Source organism: Mangifera indica, chromosome 2 (genome assembly GCF_011075055.1).
Source record: "Mangifera indica cultivar Alphonso chromosome 2, CATAS_Mindica_2.1, whole genome shotgun sequence".
Lineage (NCBI taxonomy): Eukaryota > Viridiplantae > Streptophyta > Magnoliopsida > Sapindales > Anacardiaceae > Mangifera > Mangifera indica.
Window position 1 is genome coordinate 24,049,897 of NC_058138.1, and position 21,909 is coordinate 24,071,805.

At 33.0% G+C, this 21,909-nt stretch overlaps 3 protein-coding genes across 9 annotated transcripts; 2 read left to right on the plus strand and 1 right to left on the minus strand.

Annotated features, from left to right (window-relative positions):
- Positions 1 to 3,508: 3,508 nt before the first annotated feature.
- LOC123204174 (CST complex subunit TEN1) lies at positions 3,509 to 6,810 on the plus strand. Of its 3 annotated transcripts, XM_044620766.1 has the most exons (5): positions 3,510 to 3,642; positions 3,719 to 3,911; positions 4,628 to 4,781; positions 6,284 to 6,437; positions 6,532 to 6,810. In XM_044620766.1, exons 3-5 carry the CDS (start codon positions 4,678 to 4,680, stop codon positions 6,649 to 6,651), a joined length of 378 nt encoding a protein of 125 aa, XP_044476701.1. In that variant the 5' UTR covers positions 3,510 to 3,642; positions 3,719 to 3,911; positions 4,628 to 4,677; the 3' UTR covers positions 6,652 to 6,810. The 3 variants fall into 3 exon arrangements, with proteins under 3 accessions (XP_044476694.1, XP_044476701.1, XP_044476710.1); XM_044620759.1 differs by having other exon boundaries at positions 3,509 to 3,911; XM_044620775.1 differs by having other exon boundaries at positions 3,510 to 3,831.
- Positions 6,811 to 9,562: 2,752 nt separating this feature from the next.
- Positions 9,563 to 12,573, plus strand: LOC123209017 (probable protein phosphatase 2C 73). 2 transcript variants are annotated; one of them, XM_044626723.1, is made up of 7 exons: positions 9,563 to 9,775; positions 10,527 to 10,618; positions 10,708 to 10,975; positions 11,227 to 11,535; positions 11,647 to 11,764; positions 11,919 to 12,142; positions 12,246 to 12,573. In XM_044626723.1, the coding sequence occupies exons 3-7, from the start codon at positions 10,733 to 10,735 to the stop codon at positions 12,459 to 12,461; spliced, it is 1,110 nt and encodes a 369-aa protein (XP_044482658.1). In that variant the 5' UTR covers positions 9,563 to 9,775; positions 10,527 to 10,618; positions 10,708 to 10,732; the 3' UTR covers positions 12,462 to 12,573. The 2 variants fall into 2 exon arrangements, with proteins under 2 accessions (XP_044482658.1, XP_044482657.1); XM_044626722.1 differs by having other exon boundaries at positions 9,563 to 9,879; positions 10,527 to 10,975.
- A 112-nt stretch (positions 12,574 to 12,685) lies between these two features.
- LOC123209016 (phospholipase D zeta 2-like) lies at positions 12,686 to 21,567 on the minus strand. Of its 4 annotated transcripts, none has more exons than XM_044626719.1 (20): positions 21,216 to 21,565; positions 20,078 to 20,179; positions 19,887 to 20,002; positions 19,404 to 19,545; positions 19,107 to 19,274; positions 18,850 to 19,023; positions 18,514 to 18,756; positions 18,310 to 18,426; positions 17,778 to 17,917; positions 17,539 to 17,688; positions 16,754 to 16,910; positions 16,064 to 16,555; positions 15,524 to 15,634; positions 14,796 to 14,942; positions 14,512 to 14,709; positions 14,059 to 14,160; positions 13,785 to 13,952; positions 13,637 to 13,702; positions 13,433 to 13,494; positions 12,686 to 13,098 (listed from the first exon to the last, which is right to left on the minus strand). In XM_044626719.1, exons 1-20 carry the CDS (start codon positions 21,432 to 21,434, stop codon positions 12,849 to 12,851), a joined length of 3,324 nt encoding a protein of 1,107 aa, XP_044482654.1. In that variant the 5' UTR covers positions 21,435 to 21,565; the 3' UTR covers positions 12,686 to 12,848. The 4 variants fall into 4 exon arrangements, 2 of the variants coding, with proteins under 2 accessions (XP_044482654.1, XP_044482655.1); XM_044626720.1 differs by having other exon boundaries at positions 13,821 to 13,952; positions 21,216 to 21,564; XR_006500915.1 differs by lacking the exons at positions 12,686 to 13,098; positions 13,433 to 13,494 and having other exon boundaries at positions 13,636 to 13,702; positions 13,785 to 13,945; positions 21,216 to 21,567.
- Between the last annotated feature and the right edge of the window lie 342 nt (positions 21,568 to 21,909).

Genomic DNA, 21,909 nt, shown 5'->3' on the forward strand with positions numbered 1-21,909 from the left:
ACCTTTTTTTTTGGGTTTAGATAAAATTTGCCAACTATATCCCTAAGTGCAAGAAAGATGATAGATCATTGACAATAGCGTGGTTGACAGACTGAAATGCACAAATGAACAAAAGAAATTGTTAGGGTAGGATAAGAGCATCAGTTAAGCGTGCGATATTATGGTTGACGATAAGGATGAACGTACGAGAGCAAAACTCATCTCTCATATTAAATGAATTTTTATACAAAAAGCAAACTTTCTAAATTTGCATGCAAAGTGGACCCATTATCATTGATACGATATTAAAAAAGAGATTAGTTGTATGTTTTATTTGCAATTTTATCTAGAACATGAATAGAAGCTCTTTCACTCATAAACAATAAAAAATGACGAAGGGTTAATAATTAAAATTGACAAAAAAAATTTTCACGTAAATTTTTGTAGGTAAATGTATATTGATTTTATTTTTATATGTAAATTTATTTTTAATTCTAAAAATATTCTCTCCCAGCGTATTACATCATGTTCGGTCGCTTAAAATTTTCTTAACAAATTTGATAATTTTTTTATTTGAACTATCACTAATTCACGTTCTAAAGATTAAAAACATACTTAAAAATTGATAAATTTTTGTTTAGGTTTCAAATATAGATAGTAACGAAAAAATAACATAGATGAAGAGAACGATGAGTACGAACTGATGCTGTATCACGATGCGTATGAAACGTAAAGGGTGCGTAAGGTACGTACAGGGTGCATAAAACTCATTTTAATATATATATATATATATATATATATATATATATATATATATATATATATATATATATATATATATATATATATATATATATATATATAAATAAATAAATATATATATTTTTTTTAAATAAGTTTTACGCACCCTGCACGCATTCTAATCACCCTTTACACCTCATACACACCGTGATACAACATCAGTTCGCACTTATCATTCTCTTTATCTATGCTATTTTTTCGTTACTATCTGTATTTGAAACCTAAACAAAAATCTATCAATTTTTAAATATATTTTTAATCCTTATAACGTGAATTAGTGATAGTTCGAATAATAAATTATCAAATCCGTTAAAAAAATTTTAGGCAGTCGAGCGTGACGTAAATAACTGAGAGTGACGTAATAAGATGGGAAAATGTATTTTTGGAATTAAAAATAAATTTATCTACAAAAGTGAAATCACTGTACGTTTAACTAAAAATGTTTACGGAAAAAAATTGTTATCAATTATAATTAATATTCCAATGACGAATCTTGACATTTTGTAATCCGTTTGATCACTTTTTAGTTTCTATTTTTATCTTTTGTAAATATGAGATAATGATCATGGGTATCATTTTCTACAAATTTTGGGTAACATGATCATCAGTTTAAATGAATATATGCTCAGAGGAAAGAGAAGACATTTGTGTTCATTTACACATATTCTAGTACATTATGATTAGAATAATCAGTAATATAATTGTGAATATATACTTTTTAATAAAAGTAAAAACATTGTAAAAATATTATTATGAATCTATTGCTTATCAAATATCATATGTATTATTAAGATTATCGATGAAAACTCAAATTTCAAACTCAGCCTAACCTAATGAGGAGGTTATAGGTTTTAAAATCATCTACGAAAACTATAAGTGAATTCAATCTAAGTTACTAAGTTTGAATCATTGTTCGGTTCGATTTAAACTCTCTCATCACATTATTGTATCAAATTCAACTCAAATAAATCAAACTTAAGTTGGAGTAGTCACAAAATTGACCCTATCAAGTTATTAATAAATTAATATTCTCTAAAGAATTTTCATTTTCTCAATAGACTTTTTTATATTCTCATATGACATTTCTTTTTCTTTGACTTCTTTTTAAGTGATTCATTATCTCAATCAACACTTTTTTATTTTCGAGTTTTTTTTGGATAAAATTATTGTCAACTCAATCAAGACTTTTTGTATTTAATCTAAGTTCAAGCTAACACTTGTTTGGACTTAGTTTAGATTAAATTTACTTTTATAAGTTGTTTCCAGTTATTCTTCTTTGATACATTTTTTTTTATAATTATTTTTATTTTATAATTAAATATGTCAAAGGGTAAGATTGGTTTGCACTATGCCCTTTTCTTTTTTTTTTGGTACAAATCACGCAAAAATAAAAAATAAAAAATAAAAATATATAAATTATATATTAAAAATTATTAAAATATTATAATTTAATCGACCAATTTATAGAAGGTTGATGTGACATAATCCAAGAGGTTCTGAACCGTAGCAGAAGTCCTTTTCATGCTGCACCGACCTGGTCCGCTGGCCCGCAAGTCTTGTACCATATCTGGTCTTAGCCCAAAACGATTCACCAATATAAGCGGCTGTCGTGAGACTGACCCAGTACAATCTGTTACTTTGTTTATATCTGACAAATTAAACAAGTAAAACTCAATTAGAAACAGAGCGTTCTATATTTTAATCAATTGAGAATAATAGATAAATAAATAATTTGTATTAACCAACATGGAAGGGTAGACTGGTCCAATCAAGTACAAGTTCTAGATGTCACCTGCTAAACCTCAACATTACCTACTCTCTTGCTGGGGGCGCGTGAAGAAGAGAGATTTTAATGTAAAGTAATGCATGGTGCGAGCACGTTATTAGTCATTATGATGAGTACGAAAGATGGTTTTGGTTTCGTCGTATCGCAGATAAGCATCGTTTCTATTCACGCTCTCCTTTTTGGTTTCCGTCTCGTCGCTTGAAGTGCCACGTCAGCTGATGATTGGTTTAGGTTTTTTAAGAAGGCCAAGAGTTTGTCCCACCCAAGGTATAGTGAAATCTCAAAATCTCACCACTAACTTTCAAAAACCTAAAAACCCACCCACAATCAATTTTCCGTTAAAAATTTCAATTAACATTAAGGATAAAATCATCATTTAGTCAAAAAAATTAAAGTTTCATCACAATTTTCTCTCATATATTTAAAAACTTATATTTTACCCTTGACCCAAAGTTTGAAAAGTGACAAAACCCCCTCAGGGTTTGTTCCTTTTCCTCCGGTGCTAATTTCTCATTCTCCAACCGTCGGCCATCCTCTTTTCCCCTTTTATCTCTCCTCCAATCTCTCTCTCTAGACTTTTCGATCAAAGAAAAAAGAACAAATCATAAGGGATTTTTGTTACTTTTCAAACCTTGGGTTAGAGGCAAAATATAAATTTTTAAATATATGAGAGAAAATTACGATGAAACTCTAATTTTTTTTGTTAGATGACAATTTTACCTCTAATGTTAATTGAAATTTTTAATGAAAAATTGATTGTGGATGGGTGTTTGAATTTTAAAAAATTAATAGATGAGAGTTTGAGATTTTACTGTAGCATGGGTGGGAATAAGTCTTTTGGCCTTTTAAGAAATATTTATTAATTTTAATATGCATTTTTCATAGAAACATTAGAGTAAAAATGGAAAAGAAAAACTCTGATAACGAAGAGGAGCCTTTAAAGTTTAAACTTAAACGGAGACAAAGTTTTCCGTGGATTGAGTTGAGAGAAACATAAATATAAGTTTAAGCCAGCTCAGTTCGTATCCATATCCAACACCCAGTGGTTTTGATGAGATGTCTCCTAACTCCCACATATTTGTTTTCTCTATAGCAAGTACTCGCAAAATTTAGAAATTCGTAGGTGACGACTGACGAGAGCTCAATTTAAAAATACACCCTTCTTATTCAAACTTAACGAGAAAGAGTTTAATGAATTTTTGCAGTCGTGATGTGAGTCAAGTAAGCCCTTGTTATGCCCGATAATTGACAGAGATAACTGATAAGTATGATCATTGACCACCCTTTACACTTTCTGAAGATTGATTTGTCGTTTCCATGAACGATTTGTAATATGACATCGTTTGTAAGTTTCTAATATTCTATATGTAAACTCTCTTCAACACATTTACAGACGCTCTTTGTTATGTTACTTTGACTTGTTATTGTTTAGTTTAAGCTAGTTTATCTGGGTAGCCGAGGAAGTAAATTCTGAGTCATTTTGCTGGTCTGGTTGGCGGGAAAGATGTAATTAAAGAGGGTTTAGCTTTGTTAGTGGGATTTCTGATGTCTTGTTTTTGTTCAACTTTGATTTCTTGTGACTGTACAAGCTGTTTGATTATATGCGTCAAAGAAACCTGTATATAGTTTGGTTTTAATTTTTTCATATGGGTATAATTGGAACTGTGAGTTTTCATTCAGTGTTATGTTGTTTGATTCTTTTTGCGAGATTTTATGTTGGAAGTAGTTGATAACTAGTACTATTATTAGGCCCATTGACAGTGATTAATTATATGAAGGAATATTATCAATGGCAATATAAGTTAAATGTAGCAGCTCTAGAGTTTAGTGGTCTGTTGTATTGGGTGAAATGCAATGAGTTTGTTTGAAGTGATAAGCTCACTTTTGAACTCAACATCATCACTAAGGGAGTTTGGGGAAATTCTGGCTTATGAAGAGGAGGGGATAAGAAAAAGGAACCTTTTTCCTCTTTTTGTATGAATGATCAAGATTGCATTTTGGCTGTTTTTCTGATTAATACTAATTTATATCTCAAGTTAGTTTATTGTGTGTGGAGTGTAGCTTGCTGGCACTTTTTTTGGATGTTTTTGGACTGAGTCGGTAGCAGTTTGATGGCATCCTCAGCTGTAAAATTTGGGGCTTTGGTTACTTTGCTGGAGTTAAACCCATCTTCTCAATTCTTTGAGGAAGGAGCTTCGCTAAGAGTTACTGGGAAGTAAGACATCTTCCCTTCAAAACTTTAGTAACCCTCTATTTTATGTGCGTCTGCTGTTTTTATCTGTGCATCTTTCTTTTTTTTTATATATGTTTTTGAATAACAGGAGCACTACTGACAAAGTTCCTCCACTCACCAAGGGTTGAACTTTGTGGTAAAATCCCTGGGTTTCAACTGATAATACAGAGGGTGAAAATCTCCTCAAGTTTGCCTAATTGGGATGTTTATCAAGTACAAATTTCCTAACTACTAAGGTTGTTGAGTTTGTTATGAATCCTGAGATAAAAACTTGGTGAATATGTAGGGAAAGTCAAGGGATTTCTATGTATCAGGGAAAAGGTTAAAGGAAATGTTCTTAAGATTTGTAGTTCTAGATTTTCTTGTTAGGATTACCAAGTTGTTGTGATTTTAGAGTTTTATTTGTAATATTCTAAATATATTTTTTTCTTTTTTGCAATTTGGGGTCTTGGTAATGTAGTTGAGCTAAATATTTGCATTTCAAGAAGGTTATAGCAATGTAATTACTTAATATGCAAGTGTGCAGCCTACAAGTTGTTCAAGATGGTAGGAAGTGTAGTGTGGTCATGCATTGGAGGATGAGATTAGTCATAAATTAGGGTGAAGATGGGGTGCTGATATCAGTCTGGTGATAAATAACAGTGGTAGTGTAGTAGGGTTGATTGGTTGAATACAGGCATTCAAGGACTTTATGATGGATGTGAGGTGTTTAAAAGTTTGTTGATTTCTCACCAAGGAAGAATGTGCCAACTGAATGTCATAATTTTTTATTCTTTATCTTTTGTCACAGTACATAGGAGTTGCACAAACTGATGGTACATTTTCAAAGTGCTGATCATTCCTGTTGCTTGTGTTCTTAATAATTTTCTTTCTTGATGTCAAATTAGTTGTTTTGATGTTTCATTATGTCAAATAGCAATTTGTCGAAATGCAGTTTTCAGCCCTAGATATCAGTAACTTTTCAACCTGTATGTCAACAAAGCTATTATTATCCAATCAGACCTCCTTTTAACCAGGAGAATTTCTTCAGACGGTGCCTGTAAATGATATTTGTACCATCTCTAGATTGTAATCCTTTTTATTGTACATGATTCAGATTCTAAGCAAGATTAGTTGTTGAAAGGTAGTTTACAGTTCACGGTTTGACATGTCTGTCAACAAAGTTACAAAACCATTATTTTCTATTCAAGTTTCCTTTTGACCAGGGAATCATCTTCAATTGCTGCCAACAAATGATATTTATACCCTTCCTCTATAATAATACTTTCTATTTTGCATGATTAAAATGTTAAGTGAGATTATCTGTTGAAAGATGGTTCTCTAGATATTACTAACATGTCAACATGGATGTCAACAAAATCAATTTAATCCAATCAGGTTAATATCCTCAGTCGGTGCCAATAAATGATATATATAGCATTTCTAAATGGTTTTCTGTTCTATTATATATGATTTAGAAGTTAAGTGAGGTTAATATCCTCCAGGTTACAAGAGTACTCTGTGGAGACGGCCATAGCCATAATTGCGGATGGAAGTGCTGTCTTAAAGATTGACTCCCAGCACCTGAGGGACCTTAGTTTTCGAGTTGGGTCGATCTATCAGTTTATTGGTGAACTCCATATTCAACCGGACAATGAGGTAAGAGGTTGTTACTATTGGGTTGAAGGCTTGCACACTTCTCTTCACTCTTCTAGTATTATTGTTATGATAATATGTACACTTCTGGTTTCAGGCAATCTTGCGGGCACGAGTAGGTAGGAATGTTGATGGCCTTGACCTGAACCTCTATAATCAGTCTTTGCAGCTACTGAGACAGTTTCAAGCTGAGCATGTGAACGATACATCAACTTGATGCAGTTTATAAATTGAACAGGCTCACTCACAGGGAAGGTATCAGAGTAACTTAGTACCTACAAATTTGACTTGTAGAAAATGGATGATTTCTTTTTAATTTGATGGATATTTGATAGATATCACCCATGAATTACATATTCATCATAAACATTCAGTATTTGACTATTCTTATTTGGTTATACACCAGTGATATTGTTATATCAACACAACACCAATAGTATTGATATTACATATGAGTAATGCTAAATATGTACAAATAAATCTTACCAATTTATTCATATAAACTAACATAACAACATATGATTAAATGATTTTGAAGTAAGAGAAAAAATAAACAATTGCTCACCCAATCATATGTTGTCACGTCAATTTGTATGATAAGTTAGTATAATTTGTTTGTAAATGTAGTTTTAGTCATTATATACAAATACATTCTACTAAGCATTGTTATTTTCTACCAACTCCTTTTAGATGATGGTATAAGCACCATTATACACAATTAGTAAAAGTTATCGAACAAGAGATTATAGGAAACTTAACTCAAAATTCTTTTTGCAGTTAAAATTATTTTTATGAGACATTCTAAAACAGTTTTTTTGTGAGATTAAGTTCAAACCTTTTACATATCTAGGCCAAACATCCTGCCTTATAGTTGTTTCATGAACCTCTTACAAAATAGTCCTCGATTTTAATCATTAATGCAATTACAATCATTGTTTGATGGACAAATAATGTTTTTTTTTTTTTTGGTAAGTGATGGAAAATAATGTTGACCTAAAGATCATTTTGTTGAATTGAAAATAGTTTTCAAACAATAATAAAATATAGTTGTTGCTGGGTAAACATAACCACTTTGATGTGATTTTCTTTAAGTATAACCTATGATATAATGTACATGATTTATGAATTATTTTGTGTTGTTTTTTTCTAAATGGAGTCAAAATTCTTTGTAACAGTAACTAGAGAGAACAAAAATTCTAGTGTAGATTACAATGACAAGAGTCACAAGACAACAATAATTCAAAGTATAGATAGGATGAAATTTTTATGAAGGGAAATGACATTTTTTGTCCTTGTATTGCTAGTTTTTGTTTTTCTTTTTTTAAGGGGATGATATTTTGTAGTTTATGAATTCAATGAATGAGAAGTGTGGTATACTAGACCTTAGGTGAGAAATAATAATTTATTTTAATTAAATGAAAGAAAAACATAATTAAATGAAAGAATAGGAGGTGTCCCAGAATGCCCCCTTTGAATTTTTGTGATTGTGGCCTCACATAATTTAAAATGTGATGTGACACATTATTTTCCTTAGAAAGAATTTGGATATCATTTTTGCTCCTTTCTTCTCTCTCTCACTGTCATCCAGAATTTTCCCAAAAAATGAATTGATAATAAAGAAGAAGAAAACACTTATTTGAAGTTATTTATGTCAATGACATCATGAAACAAGTAATTATAAGAAGATGATGTTGCCATTATAAGAAAAGAAAAGAAATTTGATATATAATTACTACAATAACCCTCCATAACAGTGTAAGATTAATATTGAAGTAGTAGTAATAAAATGGTGGTCCCTTCTTACAAATATCAGTTTGACCTATAAATATCAATGTCAAGACCTCATGGGTTAGTTGAAGGATACTTAAAAATAATGACCCATTAGAATTAGAATTAGAATGGTCAAAAAACAAACATTAAAAAGAAAAAAAAAACCTTATGTAAACTTTAGAATTGTTATTTTTAACCCATTACTAATTTTTTTTTATTAATTTTAAAGGGTTATAATAAATTACCGAATTTTAACTTAACCAATTGTCCTTTCAAAATCCGACATCTGGATTATTTTTTATGGTTGTTGGAGTTTGTCGGGCTATTAGTATTTTTGTGTTGAGGTAAAATAGTATTTATTGAGAGTTGATCATTTTGTTGAGGTAAAAATAGTATTCTATTTATAATTTGTCATACATATATTTGGGCACGAATTTCGTAGTTAATGATCTAGAATTCATGATTCATATAAAACATTTTTTTTTAAATCATTAGGTGAACATCCTATAAAGTCATTTATATATTTTTTTTATAGATATGTCGTTGGGTTTATCAAGAAATTGATAATTTTTTTAAATTAAGAAATTTATCTCTTGATTGGGATATGATTATTTATTTGTCCAGACGTTTCTATTTTTAGTTTTAATTAATTATTAAAAGTGAACAAATCCTATATAATTGGAATCGGAACTGTCATTATGTATATCTATATTCTCAAAGACTTGTCCTTACCCTATAATTGATATTGCAATAAACGAGTCTATTAAACTTATTGCAATAATAAAATAGAAATATTTTATTAAGTAATTGATGGTTAAAGTTAATCTATAAGTTAACCCAATAATGAACAAGGTTTAATAGCCTATCAAAAACTAGTGAGAAAATGTAAATTCTCTGCACTCGGATTCTCTTTATTAGAGGTAGATTTGAAACCACGCTTGTTCTGTCTGAATTAATATTTAATTTTGATTTAAATTAAATTTAAATTAGAGTTTTAATTTGACTCAATTATTAAGTTCGTAAAATAATATTATTTATCTTGTTAATGATACTTTTTATTATATCAATAATTTTCGACAATATTTTTGACCAATTCAAAAGAGTTAAAACTCAAATGGATCAATTAAGATTCAAGTCATATTTGGTTAAATTCGACTCCAATCCAATTTTACCCTAACTCTCCAATGACAATTTAATAGAAAGGTTTAATTAAGTAATAAACGGTTGAACCAACGGCCGGCCGGCCGGTAATTAACAAAGTAGAAAGTAGAAAGTAGAAAAGCTGGAAAGCACTTTTTAGTTACAAAAGCATTTATAATGCATATAAGCAGAAGCACAAGTTACAAATGCTTGTTTATGTGTGTGTGTATATCATTGTATGTGCAAAATAACACTCGTCTTTGTTTTCTTCTCCACACCACACATAAAGAGAGAGAAACACAACCCAACAAAACCTCTTTTTGTTATGGATTGTAATCTTTCTCAACATTTTCTCTCTAGAAATCTCAGCTCAATGCCTCACGGTTCCGGCAGCTGACATAGCAACCTCTGATCTGGGTTCTTCTTTCAAGGTCTTGCAAGCAACTGGAAAACAGCTTCTTATTTTTTTATTTTTAGTTTGTTTTGTTAAAGGGTCTTGTTTGGTCGCTGACAAAGTTAAGGCGCCAGATGGAAGGTTTTTTTTTCTATCTTCGTACGTCATAGATTGAAGAAGCTCAAGTGGGTTGCTTTTAGATTACTAGCTTGTGCCAAAACTTTCATTCTGGTTTGTTTGGTTTCCGAGAAAGTTATCTGAAAAGCAGAACAAAATGGAAAGTTTGGCTTTCATGCATCAAGTTTTTGATATACGTTTTGATTTTGATTCAAGAGTCTTTCATTCTCTCTGCACTTTAAGAGAGCGTTGCTTTGATTCTGATGTTTAAGCTCTTGTGATCATTGTTGTCTCAAAATTTATTTTTTCCTTCATTTTCTCAGAAAACAAAGGGTCAACTTCAGTTTGGTTGTTGAGTCAATGGAAGTGATGAACATAGAGTATTTATTTATTTGTGTTTAATTTATGTTTTGTTTACATCTACAAAAATTCTAGATGATGAGTTATTGGAATTCCATGTCAGATTGAATATTCTCTGTAATGTTTATCAGATTCATAGCCTTTGTTTTATTCTTTTTTACATTATTAAATTATGTTTCACATCCACTGTTTTTTGTTCTTTTACATTATTAAATTGTTACATTCTTAGCTTTCTGAGTCAGATCATGTCTTTTACTTCTGTTACAGTGCAGTTCCATTCATTATGCTTCAACTATCTGTTTGTTTCACAGGAAATTAACTTGAGAGAAAAACAAGAATGCACAGAATCTTTCTTTCCTATGAACCTTTAAGCAGTTTCTTTTAAGAAAAATTCCCTGTCTTGGTATTCATTTTTCCTTCTATTTTCATTTTCAATCTCCTGATTTTTGAGTCTAACAAAGAAGAGAAGTGAAGAGCCATACATTGTTGTAGTGTGCTGTGGGGGTTGAGTTCAGAAATGGGCCATTTCTCCTCGATGTTTGATGGATTGGCGAGATCATTTTCGATAAAGAAAGAGAAAAAATGTGGGACTTGTGATGGAAGAGGAGCTGCAGAAGCAATGGCAAAGGAAGCCAAGAAGAATGACTCGATTTTATTGTCTTCTGGGTATGTAAATGTTGACGGCTCAAAAAATTTTGCCTCGGTTTTCTCCAAGAGAGGCCAGAAGGGCGTTAACCAAGATTGTGCCATTGTCTGGGAGGTATGCATACATCATTTACACTTAATTTAGTTTGTATTTCTTTTCCTGTGTTTTCTTAGCAACTACTAAACATGTTATTGTTAAGCTCAAGCATCAATGGTATGGTTTTTTTCCTAACAAATTAAGTTTTTGGTTCAACTTTTCTTTCCTTTAATAAGAATATTTCCTACTGCTGTATTGATTGGGATCAAAATGTGGTTCTTGGTATTGGTTTTGACTGACAAATGATCATTTTGTTTGTTTTGGAGCAGGAATTTGGATATCAAGAAGACACGATCTTTTGTGGAATATTTGATGGGCATGGTCCATGGGGTCATTTTGTTGCGAAAAGAGTTCGCAAAGCAATGCCACCTTCTTTGCTCTGTAATTGGCAGGAGACTCTTGCTGAAGCATCAGTTCTTCCCGAAATTGACTTGGACTCTGATAAAAAGCATCATAGATTCAATATATGGAAGCATTCTTATATCAAAACTTGTGCTGCTATTGATCAGGAGCTCGAACAACATCGAAAGATTGATTCTTTCTACAGTGGAACAACCGCATTGACCATCGTTAGACAGGTGATATGAATTCCTGATTCTGCAGCAATTTCTTTTTTGGATAACAGAGCAAATCTCCACAGTCTGTCTCTTGTGATTTGTGCATCAGAAGTGTATATCTTTTGTTGTCAGGGTGAATTCATCATTGTAGCTAATGTGGGCGACTCTCGTGCTGTATTAGCAACCACTTCTGATGATGGAAACTTGGTACCAGTTCAGCTAACAGTTGATTTCAAGCCCAACTTACCTCGTTAGTATCTGTTTCTTTCAGAATGTTAAAGAGCTAAATATTAATATTATGCCTTTATCCGAGAACTTATGTATCTAGGTGTTACTTACATGGTATCATAATAGCTGAGTTTGAATCTTAACAAGTTTTTAACATTCTTGTTAATATGTTGCAGAGGAGGCTGAGCGGATAGTCCAGTGCAAGGGGCGTGTATTCTGTTTAGAAGATGAGCCAGGGGTGCATAGGGTCTGGCTTCCGGATGAGGAATCACCTGGACTGGCGATGTCTCGAGCCTTTGGTGATTATTGTGTAAAGAAATATGGATTAATTTCTGTGCCTGAAGTAACACAAAGGCATATAACCAGCAATGACCAATTTGTCGTGCTTGCAACAGATGGGGTATGTATAATTCATTATTTGTCGACGAGTATATCAGGAGTATGTTAAAAGATAATAATCTGTTTGTTGATGATTGCATAATGCGTATGAATTCTTGCTATAGGTATGGGATGTCATCTCCAATCAAGAAGCGGTTCAAATTGTGTCTTCAACGCCGGATAGGGCAAAGTCAGCCAAGCGTTTGGTTGAGTGTGCTGTTCATGCCTGGAAACGAAAGAAGAAGGGGATTGCGATGGATGATATTTCTGCCATTTGTCTTTTCTTCCACTCTGCATCTCTATCTCAACAAGTTACTATTGTTTCTACCCCAAAAAAGTAATGAAAATCAGCAAGGAAATGTTGCCTTGTTTATCGCTTCTGGGAAACAATTCTATGTATCTTATTTAACTTATCTAGACTGTCAGCGACCGCACATATCAGGCTTACACACACATCCTCATCCTTTCTGTTAGATAGTCTATGAATTTGATTTGCGGGAGGATGATCTAAACCCACCAAACAAACACAAAATTGCGAACGAAAGTTCGAGAAAACAAAATTAAGTATACAATCAGAACTATTAGCATGCATTCACTGAGAAGAAAGAATTTACTACTAAACCGAAAAAAAAAAAAAAAAATTTACAATTTCATTTTTGTACAAAACATATATCAAGGCCAATGTGGCATTTAACAATTTATTAGTTTATCTACAGCTGCAACTGCACTCAGTGAAATACTTGAGGAGATGCATAGAACTCACTCTCAATGAAAAATGGTCGTAAATCTTCTTGACACATGAACTCTAAGGGAAAAGAAACGAGATGTCCCCTCACAGACTTCAGTCTTTCCATTGGATCCACCAAGTTGATTTCCCCATTCTGGTATATCTCTAGCTTTTCAGGTGCTATTCCTAAATCTATTGTGGTGTGGCCCAGTTTCTCCTTTCTCTGGCTCATGCTTTGTCTGAGAGCAGCCCTGCATTTTGATATGCAATATTTGATTAAATATGCAAGAGATCACTTTAACACCTCTAAGCTAATTTTACATTGACAAACATTAGGTATGTTTGAAATAATAAAAGAATATTAGTTAAATAGTTCGTAAACTCTTAAATTGTCAATACATGTTTTAAATTACAAAACTTAAAAGCAAAATCATGATAGATATGTCTAAAGTAAATAATATTTTGATCTTTGGTTAGAGTATTAGATCGGTATATTATAAATCGAGGTAGGATTTTATTAAGGGTGTTACAATAATCATGTATCCAAAAAAAAGAAATAAATGAAAATCGTGCAGCAGTTTGTACCTTGAATGTATAAGTTCATTGGGGATGCAATCAAAGACATCTTGGTAAATCCTGGTGTTTTCCTACAACAATTGAACAGTTCAACTCGGTTGATGAGCATCGGCGTAAATAACATAAACAGAAAGCAATTGTTGTGAATCAAAATGCTTCAATGAGAAAACATGCCAACAAGCATTGAGATATTAGAATGGTTACTATCTTCACCTTTGCGGTTGCTACCCATAAGTCTCTGTATGCTCGGTTTGCTACAGGATCACTTATTTGGCTGGTCTGAAGAAAGCAAGAACATAAGTGTTAATTTGCAACATTGTTAATTTGAATTATTGAAAATATAAGTAGTCGCACAGAATACATGATTGTTGGAGTGTGAAGTCTGATCATGCCTAACCTCTCCTGCAGGAAGACCAAGGTGTTCGCACCACAGGGAGCACCGGAGAGTATACGAAAATTTTCCTGCCTTCCATGGCTCTCCGTTCATAGATGATTCAAGAAATTCTTTATCTTCAATGAGTACTGCAATCTAAAATAGAAAAATCATATAAGAAGAACAACAACAATCATAAACTTCAAAAGCTAGAGACATAGCAAATCATCCTTGAACATCTTGGCGAGCCTGAAAATGGTACCTCAGAGTCTCTTGATCCAAGCAAACTCCTATCATTAACATTGGATGATCCAATCAAGGCAACACGGTCATCTATTATCATCAGTTTGCTATGCACATACACCTGCATGAAAATCAATATTTTGAATTGTTAAACAATTGATGTAAACCAGACCTTTTACAATCTTATATTTATATTTTGAGCAAAATGATTGTAATATTGTTAGACAAATCTTAAGTAAACAAAGTACAGGAGCAATATTTAATATGTATAGATATTTTACATTGTTTAGGAATAAGGAGATTGGTTAAATAGTTCAAAAGTTTTTCAGTTATCAAGTTACGTTTTGAATTGTAAATTTAAAAGCAAAATAAGTTGGACTATTAGATTAAGATATTACAAAGTATAAAGAGATGTCAGAATGTCACAACCATCCTATAAAATCTTATTGCAAATATGTCATTCAAATGATACCTGACTCGTGGCCACTGGCCCATCATCACAAAGTTTGCCATATGATCTCAAACCATAAAAGGTAATGTAGTCATGTGTCTTGGGTCCAAGCAGCATGTTGAGGTTATGCAATATTGAAGTCTTCTCCCTGGAAATGGTTCGGTATTGCCAATGCATAAGGGCTCTAACAGTTGCTGCACCACCATCATCAATACCTCCCTGCCATTGACAATTAACCAAAATAAAGTGTTAATTTGACAAAGCCTTGTAGTTTAATCTTAAAAAATAAAACCGAATATGTTTACCTGGAAACCTGGAACAAGCGGTATGACAACAATGACTCTGAAACATTTTTGTTCCTGATATGCTTTTAAAATACGCGTGTATAATGCTTCTAGAACACGGTTTTGTATAACTTCGTCTCCTGAAAGACCTGAAATGAAAAATTGGTTCTAGAAGAAAGACACCAATAATAATAGGACAAATAGTTAGAAAAAGACCTAGAAATAGCTTTCACATTCAGTAATCAATGAAATAATATGTTGGTTTTTCTAAGGTCCATTAAATCTTATATAGATAGCAAATACAATCAATAATTAGCAAAGAGAAAGAATATGCAATTTATCTTGATTTAACTAAAATATGGCTACATCTTATAGAATCAACATTATTTCAATATTTCCTTATCTCTCTCACTATAATAAATGCATTTGCTAATAAATCATTATCACTCATACAAGAGAAAGAGAATAATGTGCATATACTAAGATTCTTGCCCGTAGGAGAAACCTTACGAGGACTCTTATTTTAGGACAAATCTTACTATTATTTTTATTCGTAAAAAAAAAACTAAAATAACTCTTTATGAATTAAACTTAAACCGCTTACAGGTTTAAGGGTGTTACCCCTTATAATTGCTCACTCACCAAAGAGTGGATCCCTACCTATTGACCACGAGACTCATCTGTGTTTGCATCATGCTTTACACATATACTATTTGCCAATTTCAACACATTAAAAAAAGTTTTCTTACCTCAATATAAATGAAATGTTGTGCATTCTCAATAAGAGAACAATAAGCATTATGAATGCTTTCTTCAGTTTGACTTGTTCCTGCAGACCACTGGCTGACACTTCTGATAATCTACACATGACATATTCATTCATTAGACATAAAAGGAAAATAACTGAAGAAACTAAATTTGTAATTTATTTTCATATTGTGAACAAACACCAAAAGGATTTAATCTCATAAGTAGAGACAGATTCGATTCAAACTGAGTCTAGAGCTGATTTGAGTTTGGGTTAAAACCATAATGTCTAGCTCAAACTCGTCCGAGCTTGTATACAATGTCATCAAAGGGCCTTCTGAAGGATGAACAATATCTCTAGAGAGATGAATGGCGTCATTGTATGAAAAAAAGGGTCAATCTCAAGTTGAACTATCAAATTGGAGCTCTAGTTCAAAACCAACTTACTCTACTTGAGCCGTGGATCTGATCTGAATCAAGTTGAATCGGATCCATCCTTACTTTCAGTACTTGGATAAAGAAAATCTGAAGATGTAACTAACCTGACAACGACATGCAATCCGTGGACCAATTGGTTCATTTTCACCAACAAAAATATCCTGATTACCTTCCTCAGGAATTTCCCCCCACTCATCTGATACTTTAGAACAAAGCTCTAGTACAACAAGATCATCTGGAATACCTACAATCTGCATATCTGGAGAGAAAGCTTCAACTTTGTACTTCTGGGAAGGCAACATACAACGCTTAATGATCTCAAATGACTTATCATTCTGATTGGAATGTAGGCCATTTAGCTTATGGTCCATGGTGGAGGAAATAACTATTTTATCACCTTCCTGAGGCAAAAGCAAAGGGATATCTTCCAATGGTGATTGCCAGGAAAATGAATCTTGTCTGGTTAAATCTTTGTGATTTTTATCTAAGCTCTTGCTTTCAATGTCTATCTCACGACTTCCCAAGTAGTGAGGGAGAACCATATGGTGGTGAGGAATGAGAAGTGGAATTGCTGGTTCATGTGGAGCTTTGTTTCTCTGAAATATGATTTTTTTAAGTTAGAAAATAATTTCAACAATAGTAGAACTATGTGCATTTATAATTAATACTGATTTTGGTATCGATAAAAATGCATTACATATGATCAGGTGTTATACATAAATTGGTACTCATATTAAATGCACATAGTTGTATTGCTTCAACAAAGAAGTGACAAGATGTGATGAAATATGAACCTTAGCATGGTTCCATCGTTGAACAAAATGCCTCGCAATATCTCGACAAGGTGGCCCCCAAAGAGCACAATGAACATCATGCCATGGCATACGAGGATATATTGTGCGATCAAGTTCATCTTTCATTGTATCCTCCCAAGAATTTGGTTCAAACTCTCTATTCAAACAAAGTTTATTGACATTAAATATAATAAAACGCAAACATAATCTTAGCTCAAAAGTGTAACATTTAGTCCAATAACCCAATATACTATCAAAATATTATTCATTTTGAACATACAGTTCTTTATGATTTTGTTTTCGGATTGTATAACCCCAATATATCTTGATAGCTTAAAAACTCACAAACTATTTAAAAAATCTTCTCATATCGTTCTCAAGCGAGTATTCATTGGCAAAACTCACATTAATATAACATGAGAGAGATATTTGGTATAGAAATATCATATTACTTGGGAATGATAGGATAAAATTGGTTAAAAACGTGAGTTTTAAGTTATCAAGATGTATATTGAATTATAAAGTTCAAAAGTAAAACCATAACCCATTGAGTGTCTAAGTAGACAATATCTAAATGGTGGTTGGATTGTTGTATCGGTTGTTACTGATAGAATTAAAGCTACTCTTAGGAATGATAAAATTAAATTGATTAAATAGTCAGTGAGTACTTAAACTCTTAATATGTGTTTTAGATTATAAAACTCAAATATAAAACTGTGATGAATTATGTGTCCAAAACAGATAATATATTGATAGCAAACTAGGTTATTAGATTGAAAAAATACCTTGGATTGTAATAATCCTTTCCTGGCCACATGAAAGGAGGGCAGTCCCCCACTCTGTGTTCTGGTGTATCAAAACGACCGAAACATAAGTCTAGTCCACCAATGAAGCAAATGCGGTAATCAATGATGACAAGTTTTTCATGGTGTGACCTGCAAGTAATTAGACCTAATTAGTGCTCATGAGCAAGAAAATAAACCAAAAGGAAAGTGATATGTTCAAATTGACTAAAACACAATACCATAAATAAACACCGGTTGATAAATGGTCAGGATACCGTAGTACTTTGACATTGTCATGAATTTCACGAAGCTTTTTCTTACTGTACATACTGTTAATTTTTAAAGCAATAGAAACCTCCTTATACAGAAGTATGTATATCTGCAAAACCATAGACATATATAGAAGTTAAAAATTGACTAGATTTAGAAACATATACAAAATATTTTTAGGAACAGGCAGACTCTACAAACTCTATTTGAGAATCACAAAATATTCCCTTGAAAGGCCAGCTCTCTCCCTCAATCTACCAAAAGTTGTTAAGACAAAAAATTCTCTCTCTCCTCTCCTTCCCAATCTCTCTTTTATGCCAATTTCATAATTGTCCGTGTTTCCTTCTCTCTTTTGTTAATCCTAGTATTACTCTTTTTATGTTTCCATGTTTCATAATTGTATTTCAACCTATGTAAGTGTTGCCTATTCCCTTCTCCAGCGGGTCACCTAAATCCTTGGCTCTAACAAATACTATGAAAATCTTTTGTTTTGTTGTTCACCTGAACACCTTGTTTGGCTTTTGCTTCTATCAGTGCATCTAGTCGGGAGGAAGAATGCTTGTGAAAAGGGCGTCTCATATACAGCTCAGGGCAAAGCCACCAGCCAGTAATGAAGATCTGCATGAAGTTTTTAACCATTAAGCATTGCAATTGACAAACAATTGTATATGTTCAATATGTCGTCTTAGCACTAGAAGAATTAACCTCTGATTTCGCATCCTGGATCGCAGAAGCAATTGCTTCAAAAGCTGCTTGACCATCTATAAACCACTGAGCTTGACTACCATCTTCTGTCAAGCCCCTTGGAGGAGCAAAGGAACCAAAGCGGTGAGGGCGACACCAACCCTCATGAGGTCTTAAGCCAACATCATTGATTGCAGTAATCCAATCTTTAACCTTACCATTACTCGAAGTCCTCAAGTCTATCGTCCGATTTCCACAAAAAACCTTTTGACAATTCCCAATGTTGTAGTTATTATTGAAACAGAAGTTCCAGAATGATATTATCAATGTTAATAGGACTGAAAAAGCCACGCTGACCTTAAATGCATAGCACAGAGGATTAGATTCTTTTATTTGCTTTGCTAGATATACCCCTGACTCTCCACTGCCTATAGTAGTTGGTAGAACATCAAAAACAATAATGTCTAAGAGTTTGGTGCTTAAAGGCTCTTCCAAAAAGGCCAAGAAACCAGGTTTCAGAACAGCCCAAACCTGCAAAAAGAGCGTGACAAAGGAACATAAACAATAGATGATTACTACTACCTGGAGATTTTTAGGATTAAAAAATCTACTACCTTATGCCAAGTGTTGTTACAACCAAAGCAACAGCCTGGAAGGCATTTTGGACCAGTATCATCCCTGGAGATTTTTGATAAATGCTTTACCATAACATAGCCCTCTTTCAACTTTGGACCATATTCTTGTGCAAAAGACAACCTCGAAACCTCCAAGAATTTGCATACCTGAAATTCAAAACCTCTTGGCATCAAGGATGGTTTTCTCTAATTTCAGGAAGACAAGAACAAAAACTCTACTGGTAGCAAAGAATATTAAATGATTTCAGACTAGTTGCAAATGTTTATTGTACTCACCTCTCTTGAATTTACAATATCCATGTTTCCTAGGAAGTGATTTAGATAACCTTGCATTGCCACCTTTGCTTTCTCTGAAATTGTAGGTTGTCGTCCCAATGATGGGCGAAGAATTGACAAAGCAGCACTAGAAGGCACATATCTACATGGCAAAATTTTGTATGAACAACAAAATGCAGTGGTGTAAGGAGCTTTATTTGATGAATCCCTTTGATTTTTAAGTAAATTTGCTATCTCTTAACAAATCTCATATCAACAAAGTACGAGAGAGATGTTGGATATATGTGAGCATCTCATCGCTTGGGGATACTAAACTAGACTATTTATTAGTTTATGACTCCTAAGTTTAAAATTAAAATTGTGATAGATAGTTTATTAAAGTAGGTAATATCTTGATAATGAACTGAATTATTGAACCACACATAAGGGGGTGAAAAATCTATGTATCCGTAAAGCAGGAGAAAATGTTTAACTAGAGATCACCTATTTTTAACACTTTCACTTTGATGTACAGGCACAGCTCCATCATCAGGTTCATCAGCATCTTGAACAACTGCTACATGGTCAACTATTCCTAAGCTTTGAAGCCATTCTTTAACCTACAAAACAGCATTCCAGTGTAATCGAACAACAGTTGTAGAGGAGTCACAAAAAAGCAGCATTTAAAGATCAACCTGCTCTTGTTTCTCATGAAGTTCATCAATAATTGCACGTTTCTTCACAGCAAAATGCAGATAGAGAACTTGTGAAGCTTTTTTCGTCAAATGCCACTTGAACTGTCCATATATAACTATAGTCAATACATGAACATATTTTTGGCTGCATGTCCAAGCACATGATACATAATCCTAGATCTTCTCACAATTCTCAAGATAATACACATTAAGAATGAAAGGCATCCAATAAAGGTACTAAGAAAGTGCCATCTCCATCATTATACCAAGCTGTAAAAGTTCGCACAGCAAACGCCCGTTCTCAACAATCAATGATTTTATTCCACCATCACTTAGTTTGTGCAAGACAAAAACTAGTGACACATATTACTGGCGTATGGTTGTTACCTGAATTCTGTAAGGGATTTCTTGAATTCAGGAAAAAGATGAATTTTTAAAGAGATATGTAGTGATAGTGGAGGGATTAGGCCGATATAGACCTTTCCGAATAAACTTCAATAAATCCTGCAGTCAAGCCTCTACCCACTTTTTAGTCTAATCGAACAAAGTAGGTTGTGGATGAGAGGTCTAGTTGAACAAAGTGGGTATGATCTGTGAACTAGAGGTAGTGCGGGTACAACTTCTTGTATAAATGTGACTAACTACTAGTTTGTGACTAGGATAGAATTTTCATATAAAAGTTGTATTAAACCATATCTAAAGTGAGTTTGTGACGCTAAATTATAACCAGCTAAGATCAATCTTCTTTGTTTATATCTTTTCTCTGACTTCTGCCTTTGGTTTTTCCTTGTAGGGGGTTTCCATGTAGGTACTTGCATTTATGTGTTACATTATTTCCATGTTAATCTATTAAAAACACAGAAAATACCAAATTCAAGTTCATCTGATTTCCATTTGTTTCTACTTCTCCCCAGACAAGCTAAACCCCCTTCAACAGAGCCTCTACGCCTCTACGCCTAATGGACTCAGAGATTTAACACTTCCTTATTATTTATTTTCAGATATGAAACAATTCTCATCACCAAGATAGAACTAAAAAAAAGCTCCATACTTTCCCCTTAATTCTTTCTAAAAAAAATCCCAAATTAAATCAAAAGAAAGAAGCGGAAAATGAAAAGAAAAATAATAAAGCAGGAACCTGTTTGTACTGTAACTCAATGGTGTACGAAAAAAGCATGGGACTAAAATCACTTGTGTCAGGTCTCGAAACCGAAACTATCGTCATCTTCGGCAACTCTGAGAAAATCCATTCATTTTCTGTGCCATGTATTGATGAACTGTTGCGTGACACAGCCCTTGGTTGCATTTTATCATCCTCAGACCGCAAGCTGTCCTTAATGAGCTTCTCCGTTGACATGAAAAAACTCTTGGTTGAAGCTTTCTTCAAGCTCGCTGCAGGGTCGTTTTGGCATGTCCTCGTTGAGTAACGGAGAGAAAGAAGGGCTTGCGTTTGAGAAGAATTTGCGGAGAGGAGAAGGTAGTTTTTATAGTTAAATTGAGTGTTCAAGTCTTTTTGAGAGTACCGGGAAGCTACAAGCAATTAACTTACAGGAAATAACATTGGTTTTTCATGCAACTGAGTTTTGGTGAGAACAAGTGGCAAAAATGGTAGGGTTTAGGGTTGTTGATTACACATGGCACCTTTCTTACGGTTGTATAGATTTTGTGTGATTTTTTTTTTGTCGCGGAGTTCCGAAATTTAACTTGTTTTTGTTTGCTAAGATATCTTATTTTGGATTTTAATATTTTTATCAGAACAAATGTTGTGGCACACTATAATACTATTATGTATGTGAAGTTTCCAATCTACCCTTGAGAAATTATAGATTTTG